The sequence below is a fragment of the Ambystoma mexicanum genome, chromosome 7q (assembly GCF_040938575.1).
Source record: "Ambystoma mexicanum isolate Mex_15411 chromosome 7q, UKY_AmexF1_1, whole genome shotgun sequence".
Taxonomy (NCBI): domain Eukaryota; kingdom Metazoa; phylum Chordata; class Amphibia; order Caudata; family Ambystomatidae; genus Ambystoma; species Ambystoma mexicanum.
The window spans coordinates 614,834,214-614,855,960 of NC_090941.1; the positions used below are offsets into that span (position 1 = coordinate 614,834,214).

The 21,747-nt window shown below is 44.1% G+C and overlaps 1 protein-coding gene across 6 annotated transcripts in view; it reads right to left on the minus strand.

Annotated features, from left to right (window-relative positions):
• Positions 1 to 21,747, minus strand: part of NBEA (neurobeachin) — a 2,584,133-nt gene that overhangs the window by 2,174,503 nt on the left and 387,883 nt on the right. For all 6 annotated transcript variants that reach the window (XM_069640609.1, XM_069640605.1, XM_069640608.1 and 3 more), the window contains exon 6: positions 21,418 to 21,544. In XM_069640609.1, the coding sequence (XP_069496710.1) occupies positions 21,418 to 21,544 (127 nt within the window). The remainder of the gene's footprint in view (positions 1 to 21,417; positions 21,545 to 21,747) is intronic.

The window sequence follows — 21,747 nt, forward strand, 5'->3', positions numbered from 1 at the left end:
ATGGCAGTCATGCCAACCTCTTTTCTAGAGGACTCCAAAGTTTGAATGTGTTTAATTTGTCAGGTTTCCCAGGGGACAAGAAACGCTCCTCCCCTTTAACCGAGACCCACTTAGTCACTGGTCCTAGGAACAAAGTCGTTTTTTTGTGGGGGTTTTTAACGGTTTGGTGCGTTGGAAATAGAAAAAACGTAATCCCACTTTACTACTATAAAAAATTATTTTTGGAAAAACAATTTATCTGACATTTTTTAACAGAAAAACATCACACGTTGGACGATAGCCACAAAGTAGACTATCTTTCCTGGGGTCAAAATTGAGTTACAGACAAACGAAAAACGGTTCCCGCTGATGGCGCCCCCTCCTGCAATGCAGCTTTCAAGTGGCTGAATAGATTGTGCGCTTGTCCACACAGGCAGTGCCACAGAGACTACCCTGACCTCAGTGGCCACCTCAGGAGCTTCTAGACTCTACCTAGGTACACAGGCATGCATGCAACTTTCCCAGTTGCCCGAGACATGTTTATTGTAGCACACATGCAGACATCGTGCACCTTCTCGGACTCTACACAGCAACACAATCCTGCAGCCCATCCAGTAACCTTAAACCTGCCTGATAATGAACGAGAGAACCATTATACCGACTCACAAACTAACAGCAAGCAGGGAATCCCCGCTGTTGCCACACATTCGCACCATGGACATATGGTTGTACATTTGTCACAGTGGCATATGAGAACCTACGTTACTCTCGGACAGTATCCAGCAATCTTCCCCAGGGCGGAGCTGTATGGTGCCAGTTTGTCCCATCTGACTACTGTGGAGCCCTCATACATCGCAGAGAACTTCCCAATGGTGGTTCTCTCCTTTAATCTACGCAAGGCCCCCTGGTTCCGCGTCATGTGTAATTGGGCCTTTGGAACATGAGAAGGAAAAGCCGGCCTGTAATTTTTTCAAAGCATAGTCTTGCTACAGGTTTAAGTAATGTTCATGCTACAGATTGAGGCAGTAAAACCTTTAACCTACAACGGCTTTGTAACTATAGAAACGAACACGTACAGTATATCAACGGAAATGTATACAAAAAAGAATGATGGGAGAGATTAGAGAATCATTATTAAATGGCCGTCAAGCACGCACAGCGGCTGTGTGGTTCACTTATTAACTTAAAATCTGAAACCAAAAGTTAATGTTTTCATCAACAAAAAAATGGAAATAGAACAGGTTGATTTGTTTTTCAAATCGGTGAATTGACACCATTTGTCGGAATTTAAATTTTTTTTTTTTTTTTTTAATAACGGTCTCGTCTAATAAACCAGAAGGGAAGCATCTCCTTAGGAATCGGGAGTCAGCATTCTAAACTACTGTGTACCCAGAGGAGCGCAGGCGGGGCCCTGAGCAAGCGGAGAGAGCCCACCAGAGCCACATAGCACAGGTACAAGACAAAACATACAGGCCTGAGGGACGTGCATCAACAGCTCGAACCAAAAGTTCGGCTCTGCCATTGTACGGCACAATGATATTTGGCCAGCTAGTTCAGAAGGTTCTGCACTTTATTCAATGGTGAAATGACAGCAGCACTAAAACTTCGACACGGCCTCATAGTACCTATCTATCTATATTTATTTTTATATAGCGCTGCTCGCCCACAAGCCTCGGAGCGCTCACAAGGACGGAACACATAGTACACAAAGCATTACTCCAGCAGAGTTCTGATACCCTAAGAACAGATGAAGTTCCGACCGAACACAGTCAAATGAGTGTAACGTAGCTCAAAAGAATTTCTAGAATTCAGTCAGAGAAACACTTTGATAAAAAAAAAAAAAAAATAGAACAGTAACCACATTAGGAAAATTAAAAGAAACTTGAACAAGAGATGCATGAGAATAAGTAGTGCAGGAGGGGTTGGGGGGTGCCATCAGCGCAAACCGTTTTTCGTTTGTCTATAAATCAATTTTGACCCCAGCAAAGATATTCTAATTTGTGGCTATCGTCCAACGTGTGATGCCACATGGCTAAGGGCCCCTAGGCAAAGGGCGGCTCCCATCTAGGCGGCTCTTGGTTGTGTCTGTAGGTGTCCGCAGCGGACGCCAGCTGCCAGTCACCTTCCCTCTCACTACCCTGCTACTCCCTTCCACCTACAGGTAGTTTTATCCAGTGTGTCATAATTTGCACTGTATCAGTACCCAAAATTGCATTGTGAAACCTAGGTCTTTCTCCCTCTATCTAGGATTCCCAAATTTAGGTGCACTCTATCTCTCCTATCTCTCCATGGTGCTCTCGGTCTCTCCTATCTTTTCAAACTGCTTCTCTATTGACTATCCTGCACTCCTCACTAAATCTGGTAGGAAGTAGTTTAAAAAGGATATCCTGGTCTCCAACCCAGGCCTCCCTATCGCTGACACCTATACCGGTGCCTCCTCCAAGAAAACTCTCACCGACATCCTCTTTGTCGTTCCCTCCCTAGACCTATGGACCCTACATCTGGTCTCTGTGCTCTCTCCTTTCTCTTCTTCTCCCATTAATGGCGGCACCCGGTGGGATGCCCTTCTGGCCTCCTTCCATTCCTCTAAGGTATTAATGGTTATTCAAATGGGACCATCCTGGTCGAAGGCCCTCAGGCAAACCTTCGCCTCTTTGAGAGACGCTTCACGCGCCTCATCAATTTCCTTTCTTCTCCTGCTATCCCTTCTACCCCCTCCATGGCCTAGTCTCCCCCTGCTGCCTCGTCCTCTGCTACCTTGCCCCCTAATTCCCTCTCTGCACCCCACAGACTCCTTCTACACCTCTGCATGGTGTACCTCTGATCTGTACGCCTCCCCGGAAGTCCTTCAAGTATGGTAACCTTCTCCACATTGCCACTCTTAACTCTCGCTCAGCTGTCAAACACTCCTCCGACATCTGCCGCCTTCTGTAAGAACTTGACCTAGATGTCCTCAGCCTCACGGAGACATGGGTCACGGCCAGCTCCGTCACAAGCTTTAACATGCTCCTCCCCGACGGCTACAAGATCCTCTCCGCGCCCAGGTCCAACTGCTCGGGAGGGGGTGTAGCTCTTATCTTCCCCAAATGTATTCCTGCCTCTCATTCCTACGCAGGCCTACTACTCTTTTGAATGCCTCATCTGCAGGCTCTCTCCCCTAGCCATTCCCTTAGTGTGGCTATCTATTGGCCACCTGGTTAGATTTCCCCCTTCCTCTCTGAATGGGCTGAACTCTCTTCTTCCCTCCTTGTCTCGACCACTCAACTCCTCCTTCTTGGAGACTTCAACATCCACCTGGATGCCTCCTGTCTTCTCTCTGGACTCTTTCGCGACCTCTGTGACTCTCTCACTCACTATTCTACCCCTCTGGCCTGACTCACTCTGCAGTGCACACTCTGGATGTTCTGATCTCCTCAGACCTTCCCCCTTTCTGTCCCTCTCACCACTCCTCTCTCCTGGAGTGATCACTTTCTCCTTTCCTCCCAGCTCACCCTCTCTACTCCTCTGGCCAAGCCACCTCCATCACTGCCACCCACCTTCTCGGTCATCCGACCCATGAAGTGTGTATTAGTTGAGGCTTTCGCCGCTGCTTTCTAACCCTCTCCTCCACCTTGGCTGACTCTCACCCTGAGACAGCCCTCACCACGCTCCACTCTGCAATATTTGATACTCTTGATATCCTTGCCCCTGTTATGAGGATCCGCCTGAAGCTCAAAGCCAAGTGCAACTCCTGGTACGACTCAGACCTCGTCACCCTAAAATGCAAGTGCAGGGTGGCTGAGAGAAAATGACGTGCTTCTTGTACATCCTCTGACAAACTGGCCTGCCACCTGCTCCAAAGGCAATACCGACTCTCTGTCCTCACCAAGAAGAGAGCTCATATCCAAGCCCACGTCTCAGTGGCATCTAACAACTCGGCTGAACTCTCCTGTCCCTTCCCAGGCCCTCTGCACAGCACTGGCTTCCCACTTCATCTCTAAAATTCAGGACATCCTGTCCTCACTCTCCTCCCCTCCCTACCTCTACTTTCTGGTCTTCCTCTGGCTCTTCTCCAGGCACCTCTCCTCCTTCCTTCTCTGCCTTTCCCCTGTTCTCTGCTGACAAGGTTTCTAGACAAGTCTGATCTATGAAGGTTTCATCAAAACAGGTTCACCCCTGTTCCTCCATAACCATCAAGGACCACATTGACACCCTGGCTCCTGCCCTAGCTGACTTCTGCAACCACTCCTTCGCCACTGGAGTCTTCCCATCTGCCCTGAAGCACTCCCTTATGCACCCTCTTCTTAAGAAACCCTGGCCGATCCCTTCTGCCCGGCTATCTCCCCAATCTCCATCACTCCCTTCCTGGGCAAGCTCCTGGAGAAAATGGCCATCTCCCAGCTTAATCTCCACACTGAATCTGTTGGTTGTCTTCATGACCCTCAGTCTGGGTTCAGCGCTGCCAGAAGTATGGAAACTGCTCTCCTGAACATCTGTGAAGACCTGCCCTCCAACCTTGACTCTAACACCCCCGGTGTCCTTATCTTGCTTGATCTCTCTTCTGCTTTTGACACTGTCAACCATGCCACCTTGCTAAAATGTATCTGTGATAATCTAGGTATCACTGGTCAGGCCCTGCCGTGGCTGACTTCCTTCCTCTCTGACCGACCCTCCCAGGTCCAACTTAGGTCCTTCCTCTCTATATCTTTTTCTCTACCTGTGGTGTCCCCCAGGGGTCTAACCTCTATCCCTGGCTGTTCAACCAATACCTGGCACTCCTTGCCCACCGCATTGCCGCTCTCTGCCCTAACTTCCAGTGCAATGCGGATGACACTCAGCTCATTTTCAGGTTACCTTCGGCCACCTCTTCTTCGCCCCTCATATCCGACTGTCTGCTATCCAGGAGTGGTGTGCCGCCAATGACCTCTGCCTTAATGCCAGTAAGACTGAGATACTCCTCATCAGCACACCCACTCCCTCCTTTCCTGTAGCTCTCTGGCCGGCCTCTCTTGGCCCTCTCCCTGCTCCCACCTGCAAGGCTAAAAACCTTGGTGTCATCTTCTACTCCACGCACTCTTTCTCTCCTCACATCTCTGACATCTCTAAGAAGTCACACTACCAGCTGCACCTCCTATGGAGGTATTCTTCCCTTCCTCTCCATCCCCCAGAAGCTCACCATCTCCAGAGCTGTGGTTCTCTCTAGGCTGGACTATTGCAAAAGCCTCTTTCTAAATTTTCCTGCTTCCACTCTCCGCAACTCATCAAGAACAGGACTGCGAGACTTGTCCTTGGCCTCAAGCCCAGGGATAGTATCTCTCCAGGACTGAAATCGCTGCACTGGCTCCCAGTGGCTGTGAGGATTAAGTTCAAAACCCTCTGTATCATACACAAGGCCTTCTGTGGCCTAGGGCCTCAATACCTTCAACTCTCTCTTTCTAAATATCTTCCCTCTCGAGCTCTTCACTCATCCGCCTCCAACTCCCTCAGGGTCAGTAGCTTCTCCAAGCAACAAGTTGGTGGTAGATCTCTCTCTTTGGCTGGGGCCTCCCACTGGAACAGCCTACCTGCCTCCCTGAAACTTGAGGAGAACCATCTTCGGTTCCGGAAGCACCTTAAAACCTTCCTCTTTGCTTCTGCTTTCTCTCCCCGTCCCCTCTGCTGAAGCCCTGTCTGATACTATACTGCACTGGTTACCTGGACACTCATCTGATCTCAGGCCCAGCCCCTGCTAGTTGCACGCCTGCACTGCCTGCCCGGCAACCCCAGCACCTGGGGACTGTTTTCTGCATCCCTACAGTCCCCCTACCAGCACTTTTGTCTGCACTCATCCTGCACTTGCCACCTGCTGGCCGCTCTTTATTTATCTTATGTATTATCTCATGTACTGCACTTCCCCCCCCTCCCCTGCACTTTCCTTTCCCCCTTCCCTTGCGCAATCTGAATGACACCTGGCCTAGTAGGATCGTCGTCTGTATTCCCTCTTTTCCCCCTCCCTTGCCTCGTTGCGCCTTGAAACACTTGTGTATAGTTGCGTTATAAATATCATATATATATATATGTATATATATATATAAATATATATATATATCATAACAGCACCCTTCTGTGCTAGATCTGGGATACCGTATGCTAGTGAGGTCAGAGGCTGACTGCGATGCCCATCAGTCCGGTTGTATCTGCAGGTGGGGCTAGCTTCTAGGTGCAGTGGTTTTCTTTTTTGACCACTCTCTTGCTGCTTGCTGTGATATATTTGGTTTGCATCCATCTTTTCTGCCATTCCCTCCTTTCATGGTTCCTCTCATTGCAAATCCAGCAGATGTCACTATATGCTGTAGCGAGCCCCAGATGGTTTTAATGTGGGTGTTGAATGTCGGTGATACGGCTCTGCATGGTTATGTGTTTCTTGGATCCTATGGGTATCCAGCATTGGCCTTGATTAGATTGATTGCTCTCTTTAGTTTTGCATTCCACACAGCAAGCCAGGTGGAGGAGGCGGCCTTTTGATTATGCAACCTTTTGATGGTTATAGTGTGCAAGAGGCGTAGGCAGTGTAGGGGCTGAGCAGGCCAGGTCCACCCAACATCTTTAAATGCCCACTAAGCAGCTCTGTGTGGGCATTTACAGATGTCAAATGTCACTGCGGTGGACCCAACTGCACCAGCTTCAGGCCACACGTGTTAGGCAATCCTGGTGATTCCTCTGTAGTGTGCCAGGTGAATGGAATGTAGAAAGGTTTGGGCTCAGATTCTGCTGCAACTGTATCACTGGCTATGTTTGTGCCAGTCTGCATTTTGCTGTGTGATGTTGCTGTGGGAAAGAAGGATGGTGTGTAGTCTCTGCTTTTTCACCTTGAGTGTGTCTTCAGGTTCAATGACAAAGTTAAGACTACATTAAGTCACAGCTTCCAGAAAAATCTTAAACGAAGAGCATACTTCTGTAAACCAGTCAAAGAAAGAGATTGTCAGTGCCAAGCTAAGGGCAAATTATTTTGAATACGGCTTGTGGTAGGACGCCTTTTATTTGCTTACAAGTATTTTTTTTACTTTTCAGGAGTCTGACCGGTCTGAAGACGAGCTGTCCGGGTGGGCCAATTTATTCCTGAAATGGTTGAATGGACCACTTGGACGTCTGCAGTAACACCTTCGGCAAAGCCATGGCTGTCTGCTGGAATACAGAGTGCCCATGAAGCAGTGTCTGATTGTTGTCGTGCCTCCTACTGATGACGACTTTAGCTTTGAGGTTAGAAACGCAGATTCCATCTTAAATAATACGATCTTTCAGCAACTGGATTTGTTGGCAGCCTTCGACACCCTAGACCATTCCATTTTATCTCAGCCAATCAGGTGTGGCCGGGGTGTGAAAAGGTGCATCATTTCTGAGTAAGTGATCTTCCAGAGTTAAAGTCGGGGGTGCTGTTTTTAGCCTGAGCTAGTGAAATAGGAGTACATCAGGGCTCTTGAATGGTACCTATTTTTTAACATCTATATTAAACAATTCTGCCATCCTGACAAAGTGCTATTTATCAGAGCTATGCTGCAGACGGATTTTTAGTTTAGAAACAGATCATCAGTCCAATATTTCTCATTTCCAACTTATTTTTCAGCCTATAGAAAAATGGATGTGCGACAATTGGTTGGATGAAATGGAGTTCTTTGTGGTTTCAACCCCTTATTCCTGGGATAAGACACTTCAACCCTCCTCAAAGATGATGTTGTTGGGCAACTGATCAAGACTTGTCTTAAGTTTAAATCTCTTGGTAGAACTTTAGATGCTATACCAACTTTATCCAAAATTCAACCAGTGTTTTCCTCTTGTACATAAGCAATTGTGTCATCTCTTAGAACAATATTGTGCCACCATTGCCAGAGACATAATTGGCTCTAAACTAGATCATTACAATACCCTTTAGCATGGGCTCCAGTGAATATATAATCCAGCAAATCCAAACCTTGGGGAAGGCGGCAGCCCTCATTGTTACTGGAGTGTCCACACAGGCACACATTACCCCATTCTGGGGAGCCATCACTGGCTCCCTATTAAGCCTTAATTGCATTTAAATGGCTTACCTTTACTCATTAGGCTTCATATAGTAATGCACCCCATTACCCAGAATACAGTTTTAACTTTTGTTCCTCTTCCCATCCACAGACAGCCATAAGAAGAAACACAAATTAGCCTTGTATGCTGGTTTATAAACCACATTTTCAGATAACAAGAGGACTGGGAAGTTTGTTTCTTGCCCCAGACGCAAGCTCTTTGAGCTTTCTTCCTGAGAATTCAGACATGAATTAAGACTTACTATTCACACCCAAAGAAGAATGCTCAGCCAATCCGGTGGCTGTAACAGTGGGCGAGATTACACAATCGTTGCCCGCTGTTCCAGCCACCAAAGGCCCTTCCCCGGGGGTGCATTTATTTCCCTTTTCTTTTTCTAACGCGGGGAGGCAACAAGAAGGCTCTCCCTGTTGCCTCCCCACGTTAGAAAAACCCAATTCCCCTTCAGTGAACCCAAACTTACCTGCGGGACCGGAGTCTTGCACTCGGGTCCCCGATGCTCCGGCCGTCTGGCCACCATCAATTAAAATAGAAAAGGGACTAGGTTCCTTTTTGGACAGGGGCAATTTTGGAACACGTTTTTCCTGGCTGCGTCATCCAAAACACGACCTAGTACCTTTTATATGATAATGACAGCGTTATTTATTTTTTTTAACATTTGTTGAAATAGAAAAATATATGGGTGAAGCAGGGAAAGGCACAACTCTAGCACCCCTCACTTTGAATTCAGACGGTTTTCATTACCTTTTGGTATTTCCCTTTAGTAAACCATTTGCCTCAAGCTGCATAGATTTTTGGCATCAGCTTTTGAGGAACAGTTTTGGGGTTCCATTTATCTGCAGAGCCATCACCATTGGTTCAAAAGGTTTATGGTGTATGGTATATAGAAGACTGCTTTCAAATCCACCGAATGGGTGGATACAAGTCGCACATCTCATGGAAATGTCACATCACCACTGGATTAGAGATGTAAAAAGATTGTCCGACTTTAATTATGCCCCTAGACAGAATTCTACCTAAAGCTGCTAAACACAAGATAAATGATAATATATTGTCCAGTGATGCCAGTAATGGATTCCTCTGCTTAGCTAAACACCAGTGGCAGAATCTCAACCACTTGCTTTTTATTGAGGAACTTTGGCAAATCCGGTAATATTTGCATTTTGTTTCTGACATGCCCATCTAGCCAAGAGGACTTGACTTCAGGTACTATGCTGCAAGCTCAAGGGTCGAGGGGAAGGATGCCGGATCTGACCCTCCCCCTGAGTAAACACGTCAGCAGGTTCAGAAGGCGAACTAGGGGCCATCATGACAGGTTCATGAGATCTGAAAACTAGAACCTAGTCGGCCACCAAGGAGCTATGAAGATCAGGGAACATCCAATTGAGTTCTGGGATCTTAGGAGGGCCCAATGAACCAGGGGAAAAAAAGGTTAAGGTCTCTGTCCAATTCCAAAACATTTCCAGCACATCTCCTAAAGTGTTCTCCCCCTGGCCGTCTTTCAATGCAAAAAAGAGCACTTCCTATTCAGACTCGTGGCAAAGGGGTCTGTGGGAATCCCCAATTATAATTATAATTTATAAAAATGATAATTGTTCTTTTATAACGTGCTTAATTTGGGATTCAAACCTATGTTTCGCTGTGTTGTCTTGCTTCCAAGACAAAACACGTTGCCCCTGAGGTATCCCAACTCACAAAATTTGTAAAAAAGGCATGGGTCACCTAGTTGATTTCCGGCTCAAAGATTTAGCTGTAGATTTTATTTACACTTTCGACTCGCTGAGTCTTTTATGATAATAAGATATAATACAAACAGTAAAGAGCATACAATATAAAAATATAAAGAAACATTGGAATAAGACATTTTATTTGTTTAATGTGCATTTGTTAGGCGCTTATACAGTAAGTCAATTCTGTTTCATAGCGCCCACAGGGCAACAAGGAGGGAACACAGGATTGAAAAAACAATGAATTCAGTGGAAGATAAAGACAGACATTAAGACTATTAAAAGGATATAAGTATACAGTAATAAAAAGGATGTGTTAAAACCCCTTGATTAGCACCATAGGGGAGAGCTGGTGACAAACCACCTATATTTGCGACCAAGCTCGCAACCGCAGGGGCCTTAGTCTTTGCCTTGTGCTGCCAGGCTCCAAAGATTAAACTTGTGGTAGCTTTGTTGATGTTACTGTCCAGATTCCCCAAAAGAAAGGTCAGGGCATCATCTGGGTTCTTCAAAAGTACTTCACTTTTTAGAAAAGGGAGGATGCTTTGGGAGCTAAACAAATCATAAGCAGGGCGCGCCAGGAGAAAATGGGCCAAATCCACTCTCTTTGCCTTACACATGTTGGCTGCGACTCAACCTTCCTTTTGTTAGTGATGACAACTTATCAACGAGGCTGCCCTCTTAACGGCATATCTGGCCAGACTGTCCGTCACACTTTTCTCTTGCTTATGGAAGTAAAAATCTGTATGGAGAGTGGCCTATGGGAAACATTTAAGTATACATAAAAGGTTCTTCCAGGAGAGCCACTTTAACTGGTCGATTTGTCAAGCCCCCATAGCTCAGGACCATAAGCAACAGTGACTCCAAACTTTGCACAATAAACCTTTTCAATTTCTGCAGCATAGTTGTCCCTGTGTTTGCAAACCAGCAGTGGAGGCTTTTCAAGAAGCCGTCTCTATATGGCTTTCCAGCAAAGATTTGAGGTGAATAGTGGAGCTGTCCACTACATCTATTGATACACATCTTGACGTGCCCCTGTTCGCATTACTGAGGATCATTACTTTTGACTTGACTTCATTCGAAATTAAATGGTTGTGGGAAAAGTAGGAAGAGAATGCCTAAAGTTGGACTCTACGAGCATTGGGTGTCCGGGCAAGAAGGACACTCATCTGCATATGAGAGCATGGGCACAGGCCTCCCTTCTATTTAGGGGTGTCTCCTGCAGCTTCTTCAACATATTTCGACATATCATTTACATATTAACAGAAAAGGACTGGGGCAAGCAGGCATCCTTGTTTAACACCTATTGCAGTTTGGATTTTTTGTGTCAATTGGCCGCGTGCTGAACAGTGGTGTTATTATAAAGAGCCCCGATAATCTTGAGCAGAATTTCTTCTATCCCCGGCTCAAAGAGTATGGGTCAGTGTTCTCTGAAAGTGAAAAGTGAATTGCCTAAAGCCATATCCCCTGACAATGGCCCACTCATATTTCGACCAATAACATGGTCAGATGTTCAGATTTTGTGCCACCCTGTTTATGTCAAACATTGACATCTGTCCGGATTTGCACAGATTTGTTTAGGAGACTGAGCTGGCATGCCTTCTAGGTGTTGATGATTGTTAAGAGTGCCAAGACCTCCTTCGGGTATTGTACCTTTCTGGTCCAAAGATTGAAGAATTTTATGTGATCCATGGTGGCTCGCCATCCCAAGAGAGGGGTCTGAAGTGATGGCAAGTTGCAGGAGGGAGTCCAAAAAGGGCATCGCATCCGATATTTGTACAGACTGGGACTCTGATGCCTGTGACCAGGAAGCTTTCAGTGCAAGCTGGTTCCTGATCATCTTTTGCATGGCCAGGAAACCACCAGCACACACAAAGCCATGAAGCCCAAACCTTTTTGGAATTAACACGAGGTGGAAGAGAATACATGTGTTCCGCTTCTCTAATAATCTTTGCATCATCAGATAAACTCTGGCATAGAATGTGTCCCAGCACATGCCAATACAAACAAGTGTGACCTTTAAAACAAAATTAGACCAGTTCAACAATAGTCATGTTGTAGAGCAGGTCCAGTAGGCTTTGCAGATGATTCTCCACCACTTGTGGGGAATAAGCTTGCGTCAACTAGTCATCCAAGTATAGGCCCTTAAAGTGGAGATACGGTGCAGCTGCTACCCTCCTCTTCATAAACGCTAATGGAATTTAAGTTAGGCCAAACAGTAGTACTTTATATTGGAAGTTAGACTGACCCACTGACAACCTCAGACATTTCATGCAAGCTGGCCATATTGGGATTGTCAGATTTGCATCCTTCAGATTCACTGCACAGATGTATTCGCCAGGGTTGAAGGGCAGAATTGATCCATGCATGACTGATGAAGGTCCCCAAATCTAACAAGGTGGCCAGCCTCTTAATTCACTTTGGACACCACAAGCATATGAAAGTGGAATCCTCACCTCTCGTGCTTTCATTTGGAGGCGTTTCATAGAAAGGGGGAGCAAATCTGCTGCAGTGGGGTGGCAAGAGGAAGGGGAAGATGGGGGTGGCAAGAGGAAGGGGAAGATGGGAGCGACAACCAAAACTGCTGCTTGATTCTGATGGAATCAGAAGTGATAATACTCCAGGCCTTTATACAGAAAGACAGATGTCACCCCCCTCCCTCTGAGGTACCACTGGGCCATGCCTGACCATCACTCATTAGCATTATCAGCTGATGTGGAGGAGCTTGCTTAGGAGGAAGAATAGGAGAGAGAAAAACAATCTTTCCAGGGACCGTTTGGAACTTTGTTTGGAGGCTGGGAAACCTCTCCGACTATTGGGACATGTGATCCTGGAAGCTCCAAAACCTTGCAAAAGAATGGCAGCAGAACTCTGATCTGCCTCTTCCTGCTAGTTTGGTAGACAGTGGTTTAGTGAGCACTGACAAGGATTTCCATTTGAGAGTGCTTGCTTTTTCTTCCTCGATTTTTGGTCAGTTGAATGGTGGAACCGCATTTGTAAGCGTAGTTACATGAAGCCAAGCATGCCTGCATGAATCAGAGCCGTAAGGTACTCTTGTTGCCGAAGTGTCCACATAGTGGGCTGCTTCCTCCAGAAGATCTTGAGCAATGATCCTTGCCTCTGCTAACCCTCCACACTACAAAGATAACCCCACAACATATACATAGGGACACAAACACTTATCTCACACCTGAAACTTTTGTCCGGGCCCGTCAGCACATTTGCGCACTCGTGTAAAATAAAAAAAAGGCCAACAATATAGAGTTGTTGTAGCCAGCCCCGTTAGGATGGCTGGGGGCAGGTGGATAACAAGCCTGGTTCTGTGGAAAGCAGCCTCTAGTGCGTATATGTATAGTTTTGAAATATTGCGTAAACAACAAAGCAGGCAATCTTCTGTCACCCGCGACGTGCGCAGTACACAGTTTAATAAGCGATAACGTCCCCGTCCATAAATATTTGAACACTGACTGAATTGAAGAGTGAACGCCCCCAAACAAGGCGGACACACCAGGAATTACTAACTTTGAACCGTTCACAAACATTGCAAGCTCCAGGGCCAATAAAGAAGCAACGAGAATGGCACAGGCTGCCTCTCTCTTTAATGAAACTCTTAAACAGAGCAAGACGGCTCCCAGTACCAGCAAAATAGCCGAAAGCAACAGTGAAATTGGGCTTTTAAAAGAAATTGAAAAACTCCATAAAAAAGAAGTGAGCAAATGGTGGGAGGAGCACTCCCTGAAGAATTATATAGAAGTGGGGAGAATCCCACGAGGCCTCAGAATACCAACTATTCCATCTTTCGAGGAACAAGATCCCGAAATGTTCAAAGAATGGGGCGAAGCCACAAACACATGTTGAAATACGTTTCTGCAGCTTTTGGTTAAATATGCAGGAACCGACAGAAAGAAGATTCTGGAGAGGATGGAAGAGGTTGAGAAAAGGCTGACGGAGATGCCTGAAAGTGAGAAGGAGAAAAAATTAAAGATCAATATGGAGAAAAATCTTGTGAGCTATGAGGACGAAATAAAACAACGCAAACAACGTAAATTCTTGCGCGATAAAGAGGATTATGAGAGAGGGAGTGTTTATACATTTGCTCGTAGATTTGAGCAATTAAGACTGACTTACACCCCTACTCTGACAGATGAAAATGCAAAAGATGGAAATATGGAATCCTCAGCATCTGAGTCGGATGCCACAGCAAGTGAAAATGATGAGCCAAGTGTACGTTTACATTTTTTAGATGAGATGAGACTTTTGCGACAAGATGGCAAGAAACAAAAACAAACAAAAGGAGGAAACAAGAGTCGGGGGGGAAAAAGCAGAGGCGGCTGGGCAAAACGAGGAGGGGGCAGAGGGGAAACCAATGCCATGAACAATATCCCGGATAGATTGCTACGCTCTGGGAAATAGACAGTACAGTCAAAAATGGGGGCCAGAAAATTATCAGTCTGTCAGACCATACCCTAACGAGACATCACGAAAGGATTTTGAATCTTGGTTTGAATTTCTGCCCAGCTGCCTCCTTTAACTATGTTCAAACCCACATTGACCTCAATCATTTTGTGCGAAAATTACGCCTGAAGAAATTCTTTGCAATTAACCAATTTGCCACCAAAAAAAACATACAAAGAAGGAGGCAAAACAGATCTAACCATCAATGATTTGGAAGCATTAACAACTTTGGCTAATCTAGAAAAAGAAACTGTGCCCGACAAAGAAGGTGAAGAAAACACGATAGACCTTGAAGACTTTGATATAAGGACAGACTGGACCACCAAGAGTAAGCTCAAATTAAAATCTAAATTTAACCCTATGGCAAACCTAGGGAACAACATTGAAGCATTTCAAACGCTTGTGATTGAAGATTTAAAACACTATTGAAGGGTCAAGAAACCGAAACTTAAAGATAATTTGACATACGAGAGGAAGGCCTTAAAAGAACTACAAACACTCACCAATTGTGTCATCAAGCCCTCTGATAAAGGACGTAATATTGTCCTTATGAATAAAGAGGATTATATCAAGGGGGCATATAAACAGCTCAATGACAGAAAATGTTATGAAAGAATTGGGAACAATCCCATTAAAGAGCTGGAAGATAAGGTGAATGATTTCCTCATAGTTTGGGAGAGCAAAGGCATCCTCAGTGAAGATAATTGTAAGTTTCTGTCAATAACCAACTCAGTTATACCTACAATTTATTTCCTTCCTAAACTACATAAAGACATAAGGAAACCACCAAGGAGACGGATAGTTTCATCAATAGGTTCAGTTTTGGAAAATATGTCAAAATATATAGACAAGGTGCTTTTTCCTTTTGTCTCTTTCCTTCCCTCATACCTGAAAGATACCACAGATTTTTTTAAACATATGGACAATGTGCCATGGGAACATGACTATATCATGGCGACAATGGATGTGTTGTCATTGTACACTTCTATCGGGCATGAATATGGTAAACAAGCTTGTGAGAGATTTTTAAAGACAAGGTCACTGAACTATCTAGAACACACCCAAATGGTTTAAGAGATGATTGACTTGGTTTTAAATAATAATGTATTTATTTTTAACAATGAATTCTTCAGACAGGTGCAAGGCACTGCGATGGGCACATTTGCCCCATCGTACGTGAATCTTACAATGGGGGCATGGGAGGCTTCCGATGTCTGGTCTGATCAAAATCATATGTTAACTGAAAACATTGTACTCTGGCTAAGATATATTGATTATCTTTTTATAATTTGGAAGGGATCTGAGAAGGCATGGGTCGATCTTGTGAAGCTGCTTAACGAATATGAACACAATCTCAGATTTACAGAGACACACAGCTGTACCTTTTTGGATGTGAACATTAGAATTGTGGATCATATGTTAACAACACAACTGCACAGAAAACCGACTGGAACAAATGCACCTTTGCATGGCAAAATGTAAAAAGACTTTAATCTGGAGCATACCTTATGGTGAATTCATAAGGATCAGACGGAACAACTCAACTTTGAGGGCATATGATCTAAAAAGCAAAATTGCAGCAAAAGGGTTTTCTGATCAGTGTTATCCCAAAAAGGTTATTGAGAAAGCTTCTATAAAAGCTAGAAATCAGGAAAGATCGAACCTCCTCACAGGTCCCAAAACAATAGCCAGAATGGAAAAAGATAGCCACAACAAGATTAATTTGGACGTTTGATAATGAAACACAGGAAATCAAACGCATTCTTCAAAGACATTGGAAGATCCTTTTGGCAGACAAAGACCTTGCAAGTAATCTGAAATTGTACCCAAAAATAAGCCTGAGACGTAACTGCTCTTTGAAGGACACCTTGGTCCAAAGCTTCATGAAAAGTGATGCTACATTGACAAAGGGAACATGGCTTACATCACAAAGATTGGGTTTCTATAAATGCACAAAATGCAATATTTACAAATATGCTAGAAACTGTGCAACCTATGAACATCCAATTTTGGGGAACACAATTAAGATAATGGATGCTATTACGTGTGAAACAGAGTACGTGGTATATGCATTGGGATGTGCCTGCTAGAAACGGTATCGAGGCAGCACCAAATGCAAGCTGAAGATACGGATTCAGCAACACGTAAGGGCTATCCGATATCAGGACCCCAACTACCCAATGGCCAAACATTTCAAAGACCATCATGCTAACAATATGCAGAGATTCTACTTCTTTGGTATCCACAAAATTGATAAAGAACCACAAGGAGGTGACCGTGAAAAAACACTTCATAAGAAAGAGACATGTTGCATATTAGACTTTGAAACCAAATATCCAATTGGCCATAATATGGATGAGGAAATGTACACATTTCTGGGACAATGAGGATTTTATAATTAAGTCAATCTGTAATAATCGTTTTCAGACTAGTATTGTCTCTTTGATTTGTTAATCTCTCACCATAATTTCGTATCTTAATGAAGAATATTCATGCTCAAGTATTTGATACTATTTCTATTCTATTTTATTCTATCCTATTTTATTCCTTATTCTCCTCCCTCGATGGGTCTCTCCTTCCGTTCTATGTTTCTTCCTCTTCTCTCTTATCTCCTTGTCTTTCTTCTTCGAAACTATGGTTTAGGGGATAAGGCAGTTGTGCGATATGAAGGCCCAATGTGGCAACCTTCTTTTCTCGGTTTTATGCTCTTAGGGTGATTCTTAAACCTTTTAATGGTGAATCATGTGTCAGGATTTTTGAAGGCAAGGAAGGGTGGCGCCAGTAATACAATTTCAGGAATAGGAACCGGTACATTCTAATATTGGCAGTGGTAAAATGATCTGTTCTTTAAGACACACTGTTCATGAGGCATTAATAGTTTTAAAATTAGTACAAATTAATATAGGTTGTGGCACAAGCCTAAAAATGAATCTTAATTGTATTAACAATAATTTCAATAGATTTCAAAATGTTGAATTTTAACTAAGGTTCACTAACTATAGACATTTTGTGTTTCCAACTTATACTAAAAAATCAAAACGACACTATATGATGCCTCGGTTTTCCGGTTGAAAACCATAAGATGTTTTTTCATGGCAAAATGTAAAAAGATTGGTATCAGCCCAGACTACGATATGGGGTACTCAAACTTGTGATTACATGTTATCTGTTACACTTAGATGGCAAGAACAGAGATAAATTAGTAATAACTCCCGAAACCCGCTACAATTATGCCAAGTAATGTGCTACATATAACTACAAGCAGCGCAGTTGCACTAAGCACTTTAAACACAGAAACAGCAGCACGACGCACCTTAAGTATACCATTTTGCACTTTAACTTTGCTAGATTTGCACACTTATTTGCCTAAGTCTACCCAAACACATAAAGTTGGGAAATGCACTATGCACTTTAAAGAACTGATTGCACGCTGCACTTTTTTCTGTTTTCTATGTTTTTATGCTAACTGATTTTAAATGGCAAGAATATTATTAACTAATTGTTTTAAATGTAAAGTGGGCTCCTAAATGAAAATGTAACATGTACAACTACTGAATTATTGAACCCATTCTAAGATGGCCGATCCGAAAGTTCTGGGCCACTCAGTCTTCTTTCTATGGCAAACTTCCTGTCACATGGGGTGTTTTTAAACAGTGTTGATTGTGTGGATCACTTGTTGTGAACAAGCGGTGAGGTAACCGCGAAACGCGGCGATTGGAACCATACATTATGGAGCACCACATTTTAGGTGGTTTTTATTGACAGTCATGTGCTGTGCATGGTCTGCATAATAAAGAGGCCATTTTTTCCCAAAAAGAAAATTATTTCCTGGTGATTTTCAAAGAACGGGGGAGTGCCTCTCACTCGGACTGTTAAGAAAAAACAGTCTCAAGATACATATATATATATACATATAATACACATATATATATATATATATATATATATAGTGTCGTAGATCAAAATTAGGAGACAGACAATATACAATCTAAGATAATCTAGGTTTATTATCTCAGCAAAACAAAACCTATGCTACCCCCATGTCTCAGGGTCAGGGAATTCTACAACAAAAAGCTGCAACCAGGTGCTCATCAAGATGTCTCCTATAACGCAACAGAAACAGTCACCTGTACAAAACGTATCTTTGCTTAAACTCAGACCCTACCACTGTAAAACGACAAACAATCTTTAGAAACAAAAAAGGGTTGGGCCTTGGCCCTCTTAACTGAATGGTGATTGGCTTTTGATGCCCCTTCTTTGGTGAGGACTGTTCACTAGGGCTCCTGGTTATGTTTGCATTTTCAATGTCTCTTAGACTTGAAAGTTCATCTCAATATATTCAGTCTCTCTTACTCCTACTGTCCACCCCACCTCAGGTTTTGGTGTACCTTTTTGTGGCACGGTTTGGCGTTAATGTGCCTTCTTTAGTGGCTTGCAAGTTTCAGTTAGCCTTCTCTATGGGTTCCAGCTCCTCACCCCAACCTGGAATTAAGACATTCTTCAATCCAGCTTGCATTCTCTACGCTAGCCAGTGGTTCAATTACTCTCAGCCCACCTTGTGCATTCAGCTTCACTTCTGCTCCTTGGTTTCTCTTAGCCCAGCTAAGACGTTGGGTGTTTTTACACCTGTCTGTTGTTTGACACTGCTCAGCTCACTGTGGGCTTTCTGATGCTATACCCCGTGTTGGGTTTCAGTCTCTCGTAGCCAGTCTCTCGTAGCCTGCCTTTGGCTGTTGGCATTCCCCTCTCCACACCATAAATTGATGCACATCATGTAGAGGAGAAAATGTTGAAGATAGAGAGAGCATGGGTGATAATGACATCGTTGTCGGGCCAACCCCTGGACCCTCGGGCAAAAGAAAAAAAGTAGGGGTAGATTTAGGACATGCTTAAGACACAGGAGCCAAGGATAATGTAGTAACAGCACTTGCCTCAGTAACCAGCCATTATTTTGGTCGTCATAATTGTAGCCTGGGTAACAGTAGGCCCGGTCCTGTGAGCTATTTCACCTTTTGACCGAACATCTCATTGTGAGACTTTCCACGTGGTTCTCACAAAGTTTTTAAACTAGGCACCTTTGGTTTCCTATGTTTAGGGAACCGCAGCCGCACTGGTGAAGTGTTTAGCCCTGCTACAGGGAGCTTCGGGGAAAAAGCCTTGATGACTTTACCCTCATCAGGGGGGAAGACTGTGCTGCTGGTGCTCTTTTAAGCCCCTATTTGTGAAACGTTAAAAATTCAGGTTGCTTAAACCCCTGGGGAATGGATGCTCATCCTTGCCGATGTTCATTTTATCCCCGGAATGGGGAGCCTCGGCTTGGCCGGTACCTTTATCCCTTGAACAGGAAACCTCAGCGCTCACTCCGGTGACCAGTTAAGGGATACCTTGGGACAATTCCTGGTAATATCAGGATCCAAATGATCCATCCCACTACTGGAGACTGCCAGGAAAAAGTCCTCAGACTGGGGTGCCATGAACAGAAAATCACTTAATGCTTGAGGTTTTTTCCTGAATTAACTCAAGGTGATAAGGCATTGGGTGTCAAAACATCTCCTCCCAGCATTGAAGTCATCGACCAAGAGCATAGACCAGTAAGGCATTGCAGTAGGAACAGGCTTCCGAAGAAAGACCAGGCCCCAAGCACTCAGAGAGCAGATGGGTGTCGGGTGCCACATTGTGGAGCTTACATGAAGAACAAAGGATAGTCCCCGTTTTACCTGGAGTAGAAAATGGGAAAACATGACCGGAAAGTCTGGTTGAGCAGAGAAAAATCTGACAAGAAAAAATAAAATGCAGAGAAAAAGGCTTGATGGTGCCACACGCATCCAATCGCAAACGCACAGGGAATAGAACTGAAGGGCGAGGTCACGGTTTTGGCCTGGGCAGAAGGTGGGGCTGAGGCATTGCATGTGCCGGGTTTTTGTAAAATCTAAAGAAGGCCAAGACATTTTTGGTGCTACAACATAAGCTATGGTCCTGTCCTTTTGAATTTCCCAAAAGAATTTAGAAAAGTAGATGGACAAAGAATTATTTAGGAAGCTTTCTTGGCTTTGTGACTTGGTAAGCTACAGCTGTGGTCCGGCAACTGTCAGGGGAAGGATCCATTACTTAAACCACCAATTAATGGTGGATTCTACAGTTTGTTGTGGTTGCAACACAGGGAGCAGCGGTTACTGCATAATGATTGGACCGCGGTATTGGCAGTTGGACAGAAGCTCCATTGATCAGAAAGAAGAGATGACCAAAAAGAAAAGTTGCAGTTTACTAGAAAAACAAAACCTTATTCCTTAAGACGGTGTGAAATCAGAAACTACGATTTGTGAAAGAGGTTAAGGGGGTGAGAGTAAAGGAGTGGGGAAGGAAGAGAAAGAAAGGGAAAGGGAAAAAAACAAAAAAACAAAAAAGAAAGAAAGGTAATTTGATTTACAAAAAGGCACATCAATAACTTCGCTTTAGGCCTCACTTCCTCCTGGAAACAGAAGTCAGCAGTAGGCCAAGGTTAGTACCTGTAATGTCTTTCTGGATTGGACCCCTTTAATTTTTAAACAGGCTTTTCATTCCAAATCGGGTACAGAAAACGTTTCTTAAAGCATTACAAATAACCCGAAGGGTGACAAAGGGAGTGCGGTATTTTTCCATCTAACAAATCTTTAGACCAAGAAAAAAAAAGCGGCAACACGTCTGATCTGGCCAGCAGGTTGCATTCAGCTTGGAACCCATTCAGTGACTTTACAAGTACATGGACACATCTGTGAAAAGCAATCTCTCCAGTGGAAAATGTTTCATTTCCAACGCGTTTACAGAATCAACTCCCTCCAGTCTCCTTTCTAACCCCTTCTCCCCGAGTCTGATTGCTTTGAGTTAGTAGGCGGAGTCTTAGAATACATATCTGACGTGCACTATTTTATCATTGCTGTGCACACTTGCAGGAAACATCCCTTCGCATGTACGCATCTAGCATGCACCCGTGCACTCGCATAAGCTGTGAAATGATCACAACAACTTCAATTGATCTTTCTTCAGGGTCGTGCCCGAGTTGGCACCTCGGACATTCTCGGATTGTGTTTTATTTGTAAATATTTGTACAATGGTCTGTGTATGGTTGATGGTAAAGGTCGAACAGAATAAATGGAGAAAACACATTGGGACTCGGTTTGAAGATTAATGATGTCTTGGTCACACAGCTACAAACCTTCACACCATAACCTTGGTTTTCACATACCTTTCTTGGCTGGAAATCGTACTTCACGCAGTGCTGAAATCCTTTTCCTTTTGATTTCAGTGATGTGACTATGAGGCAGTTTCCAACAAAGTGGGCGGAATACCCAACACCTTTGCTTGTGCGAAAACTGAAAAAGGAAATTCTGTTTAGTACTGGAGACACTTGAAACACTTTTAGAGATTAAGTGGCACATTCTAAAATCAATATGGCTGCGCTCATGCCTACCATCGCTGTAGCCAAATCATAGGACTGGGTCCTCTACAATGACATCGGTAGACAATCGCCATTCCATACCATTTTTTGGCGCCACAACATTCACACACAAGAAGT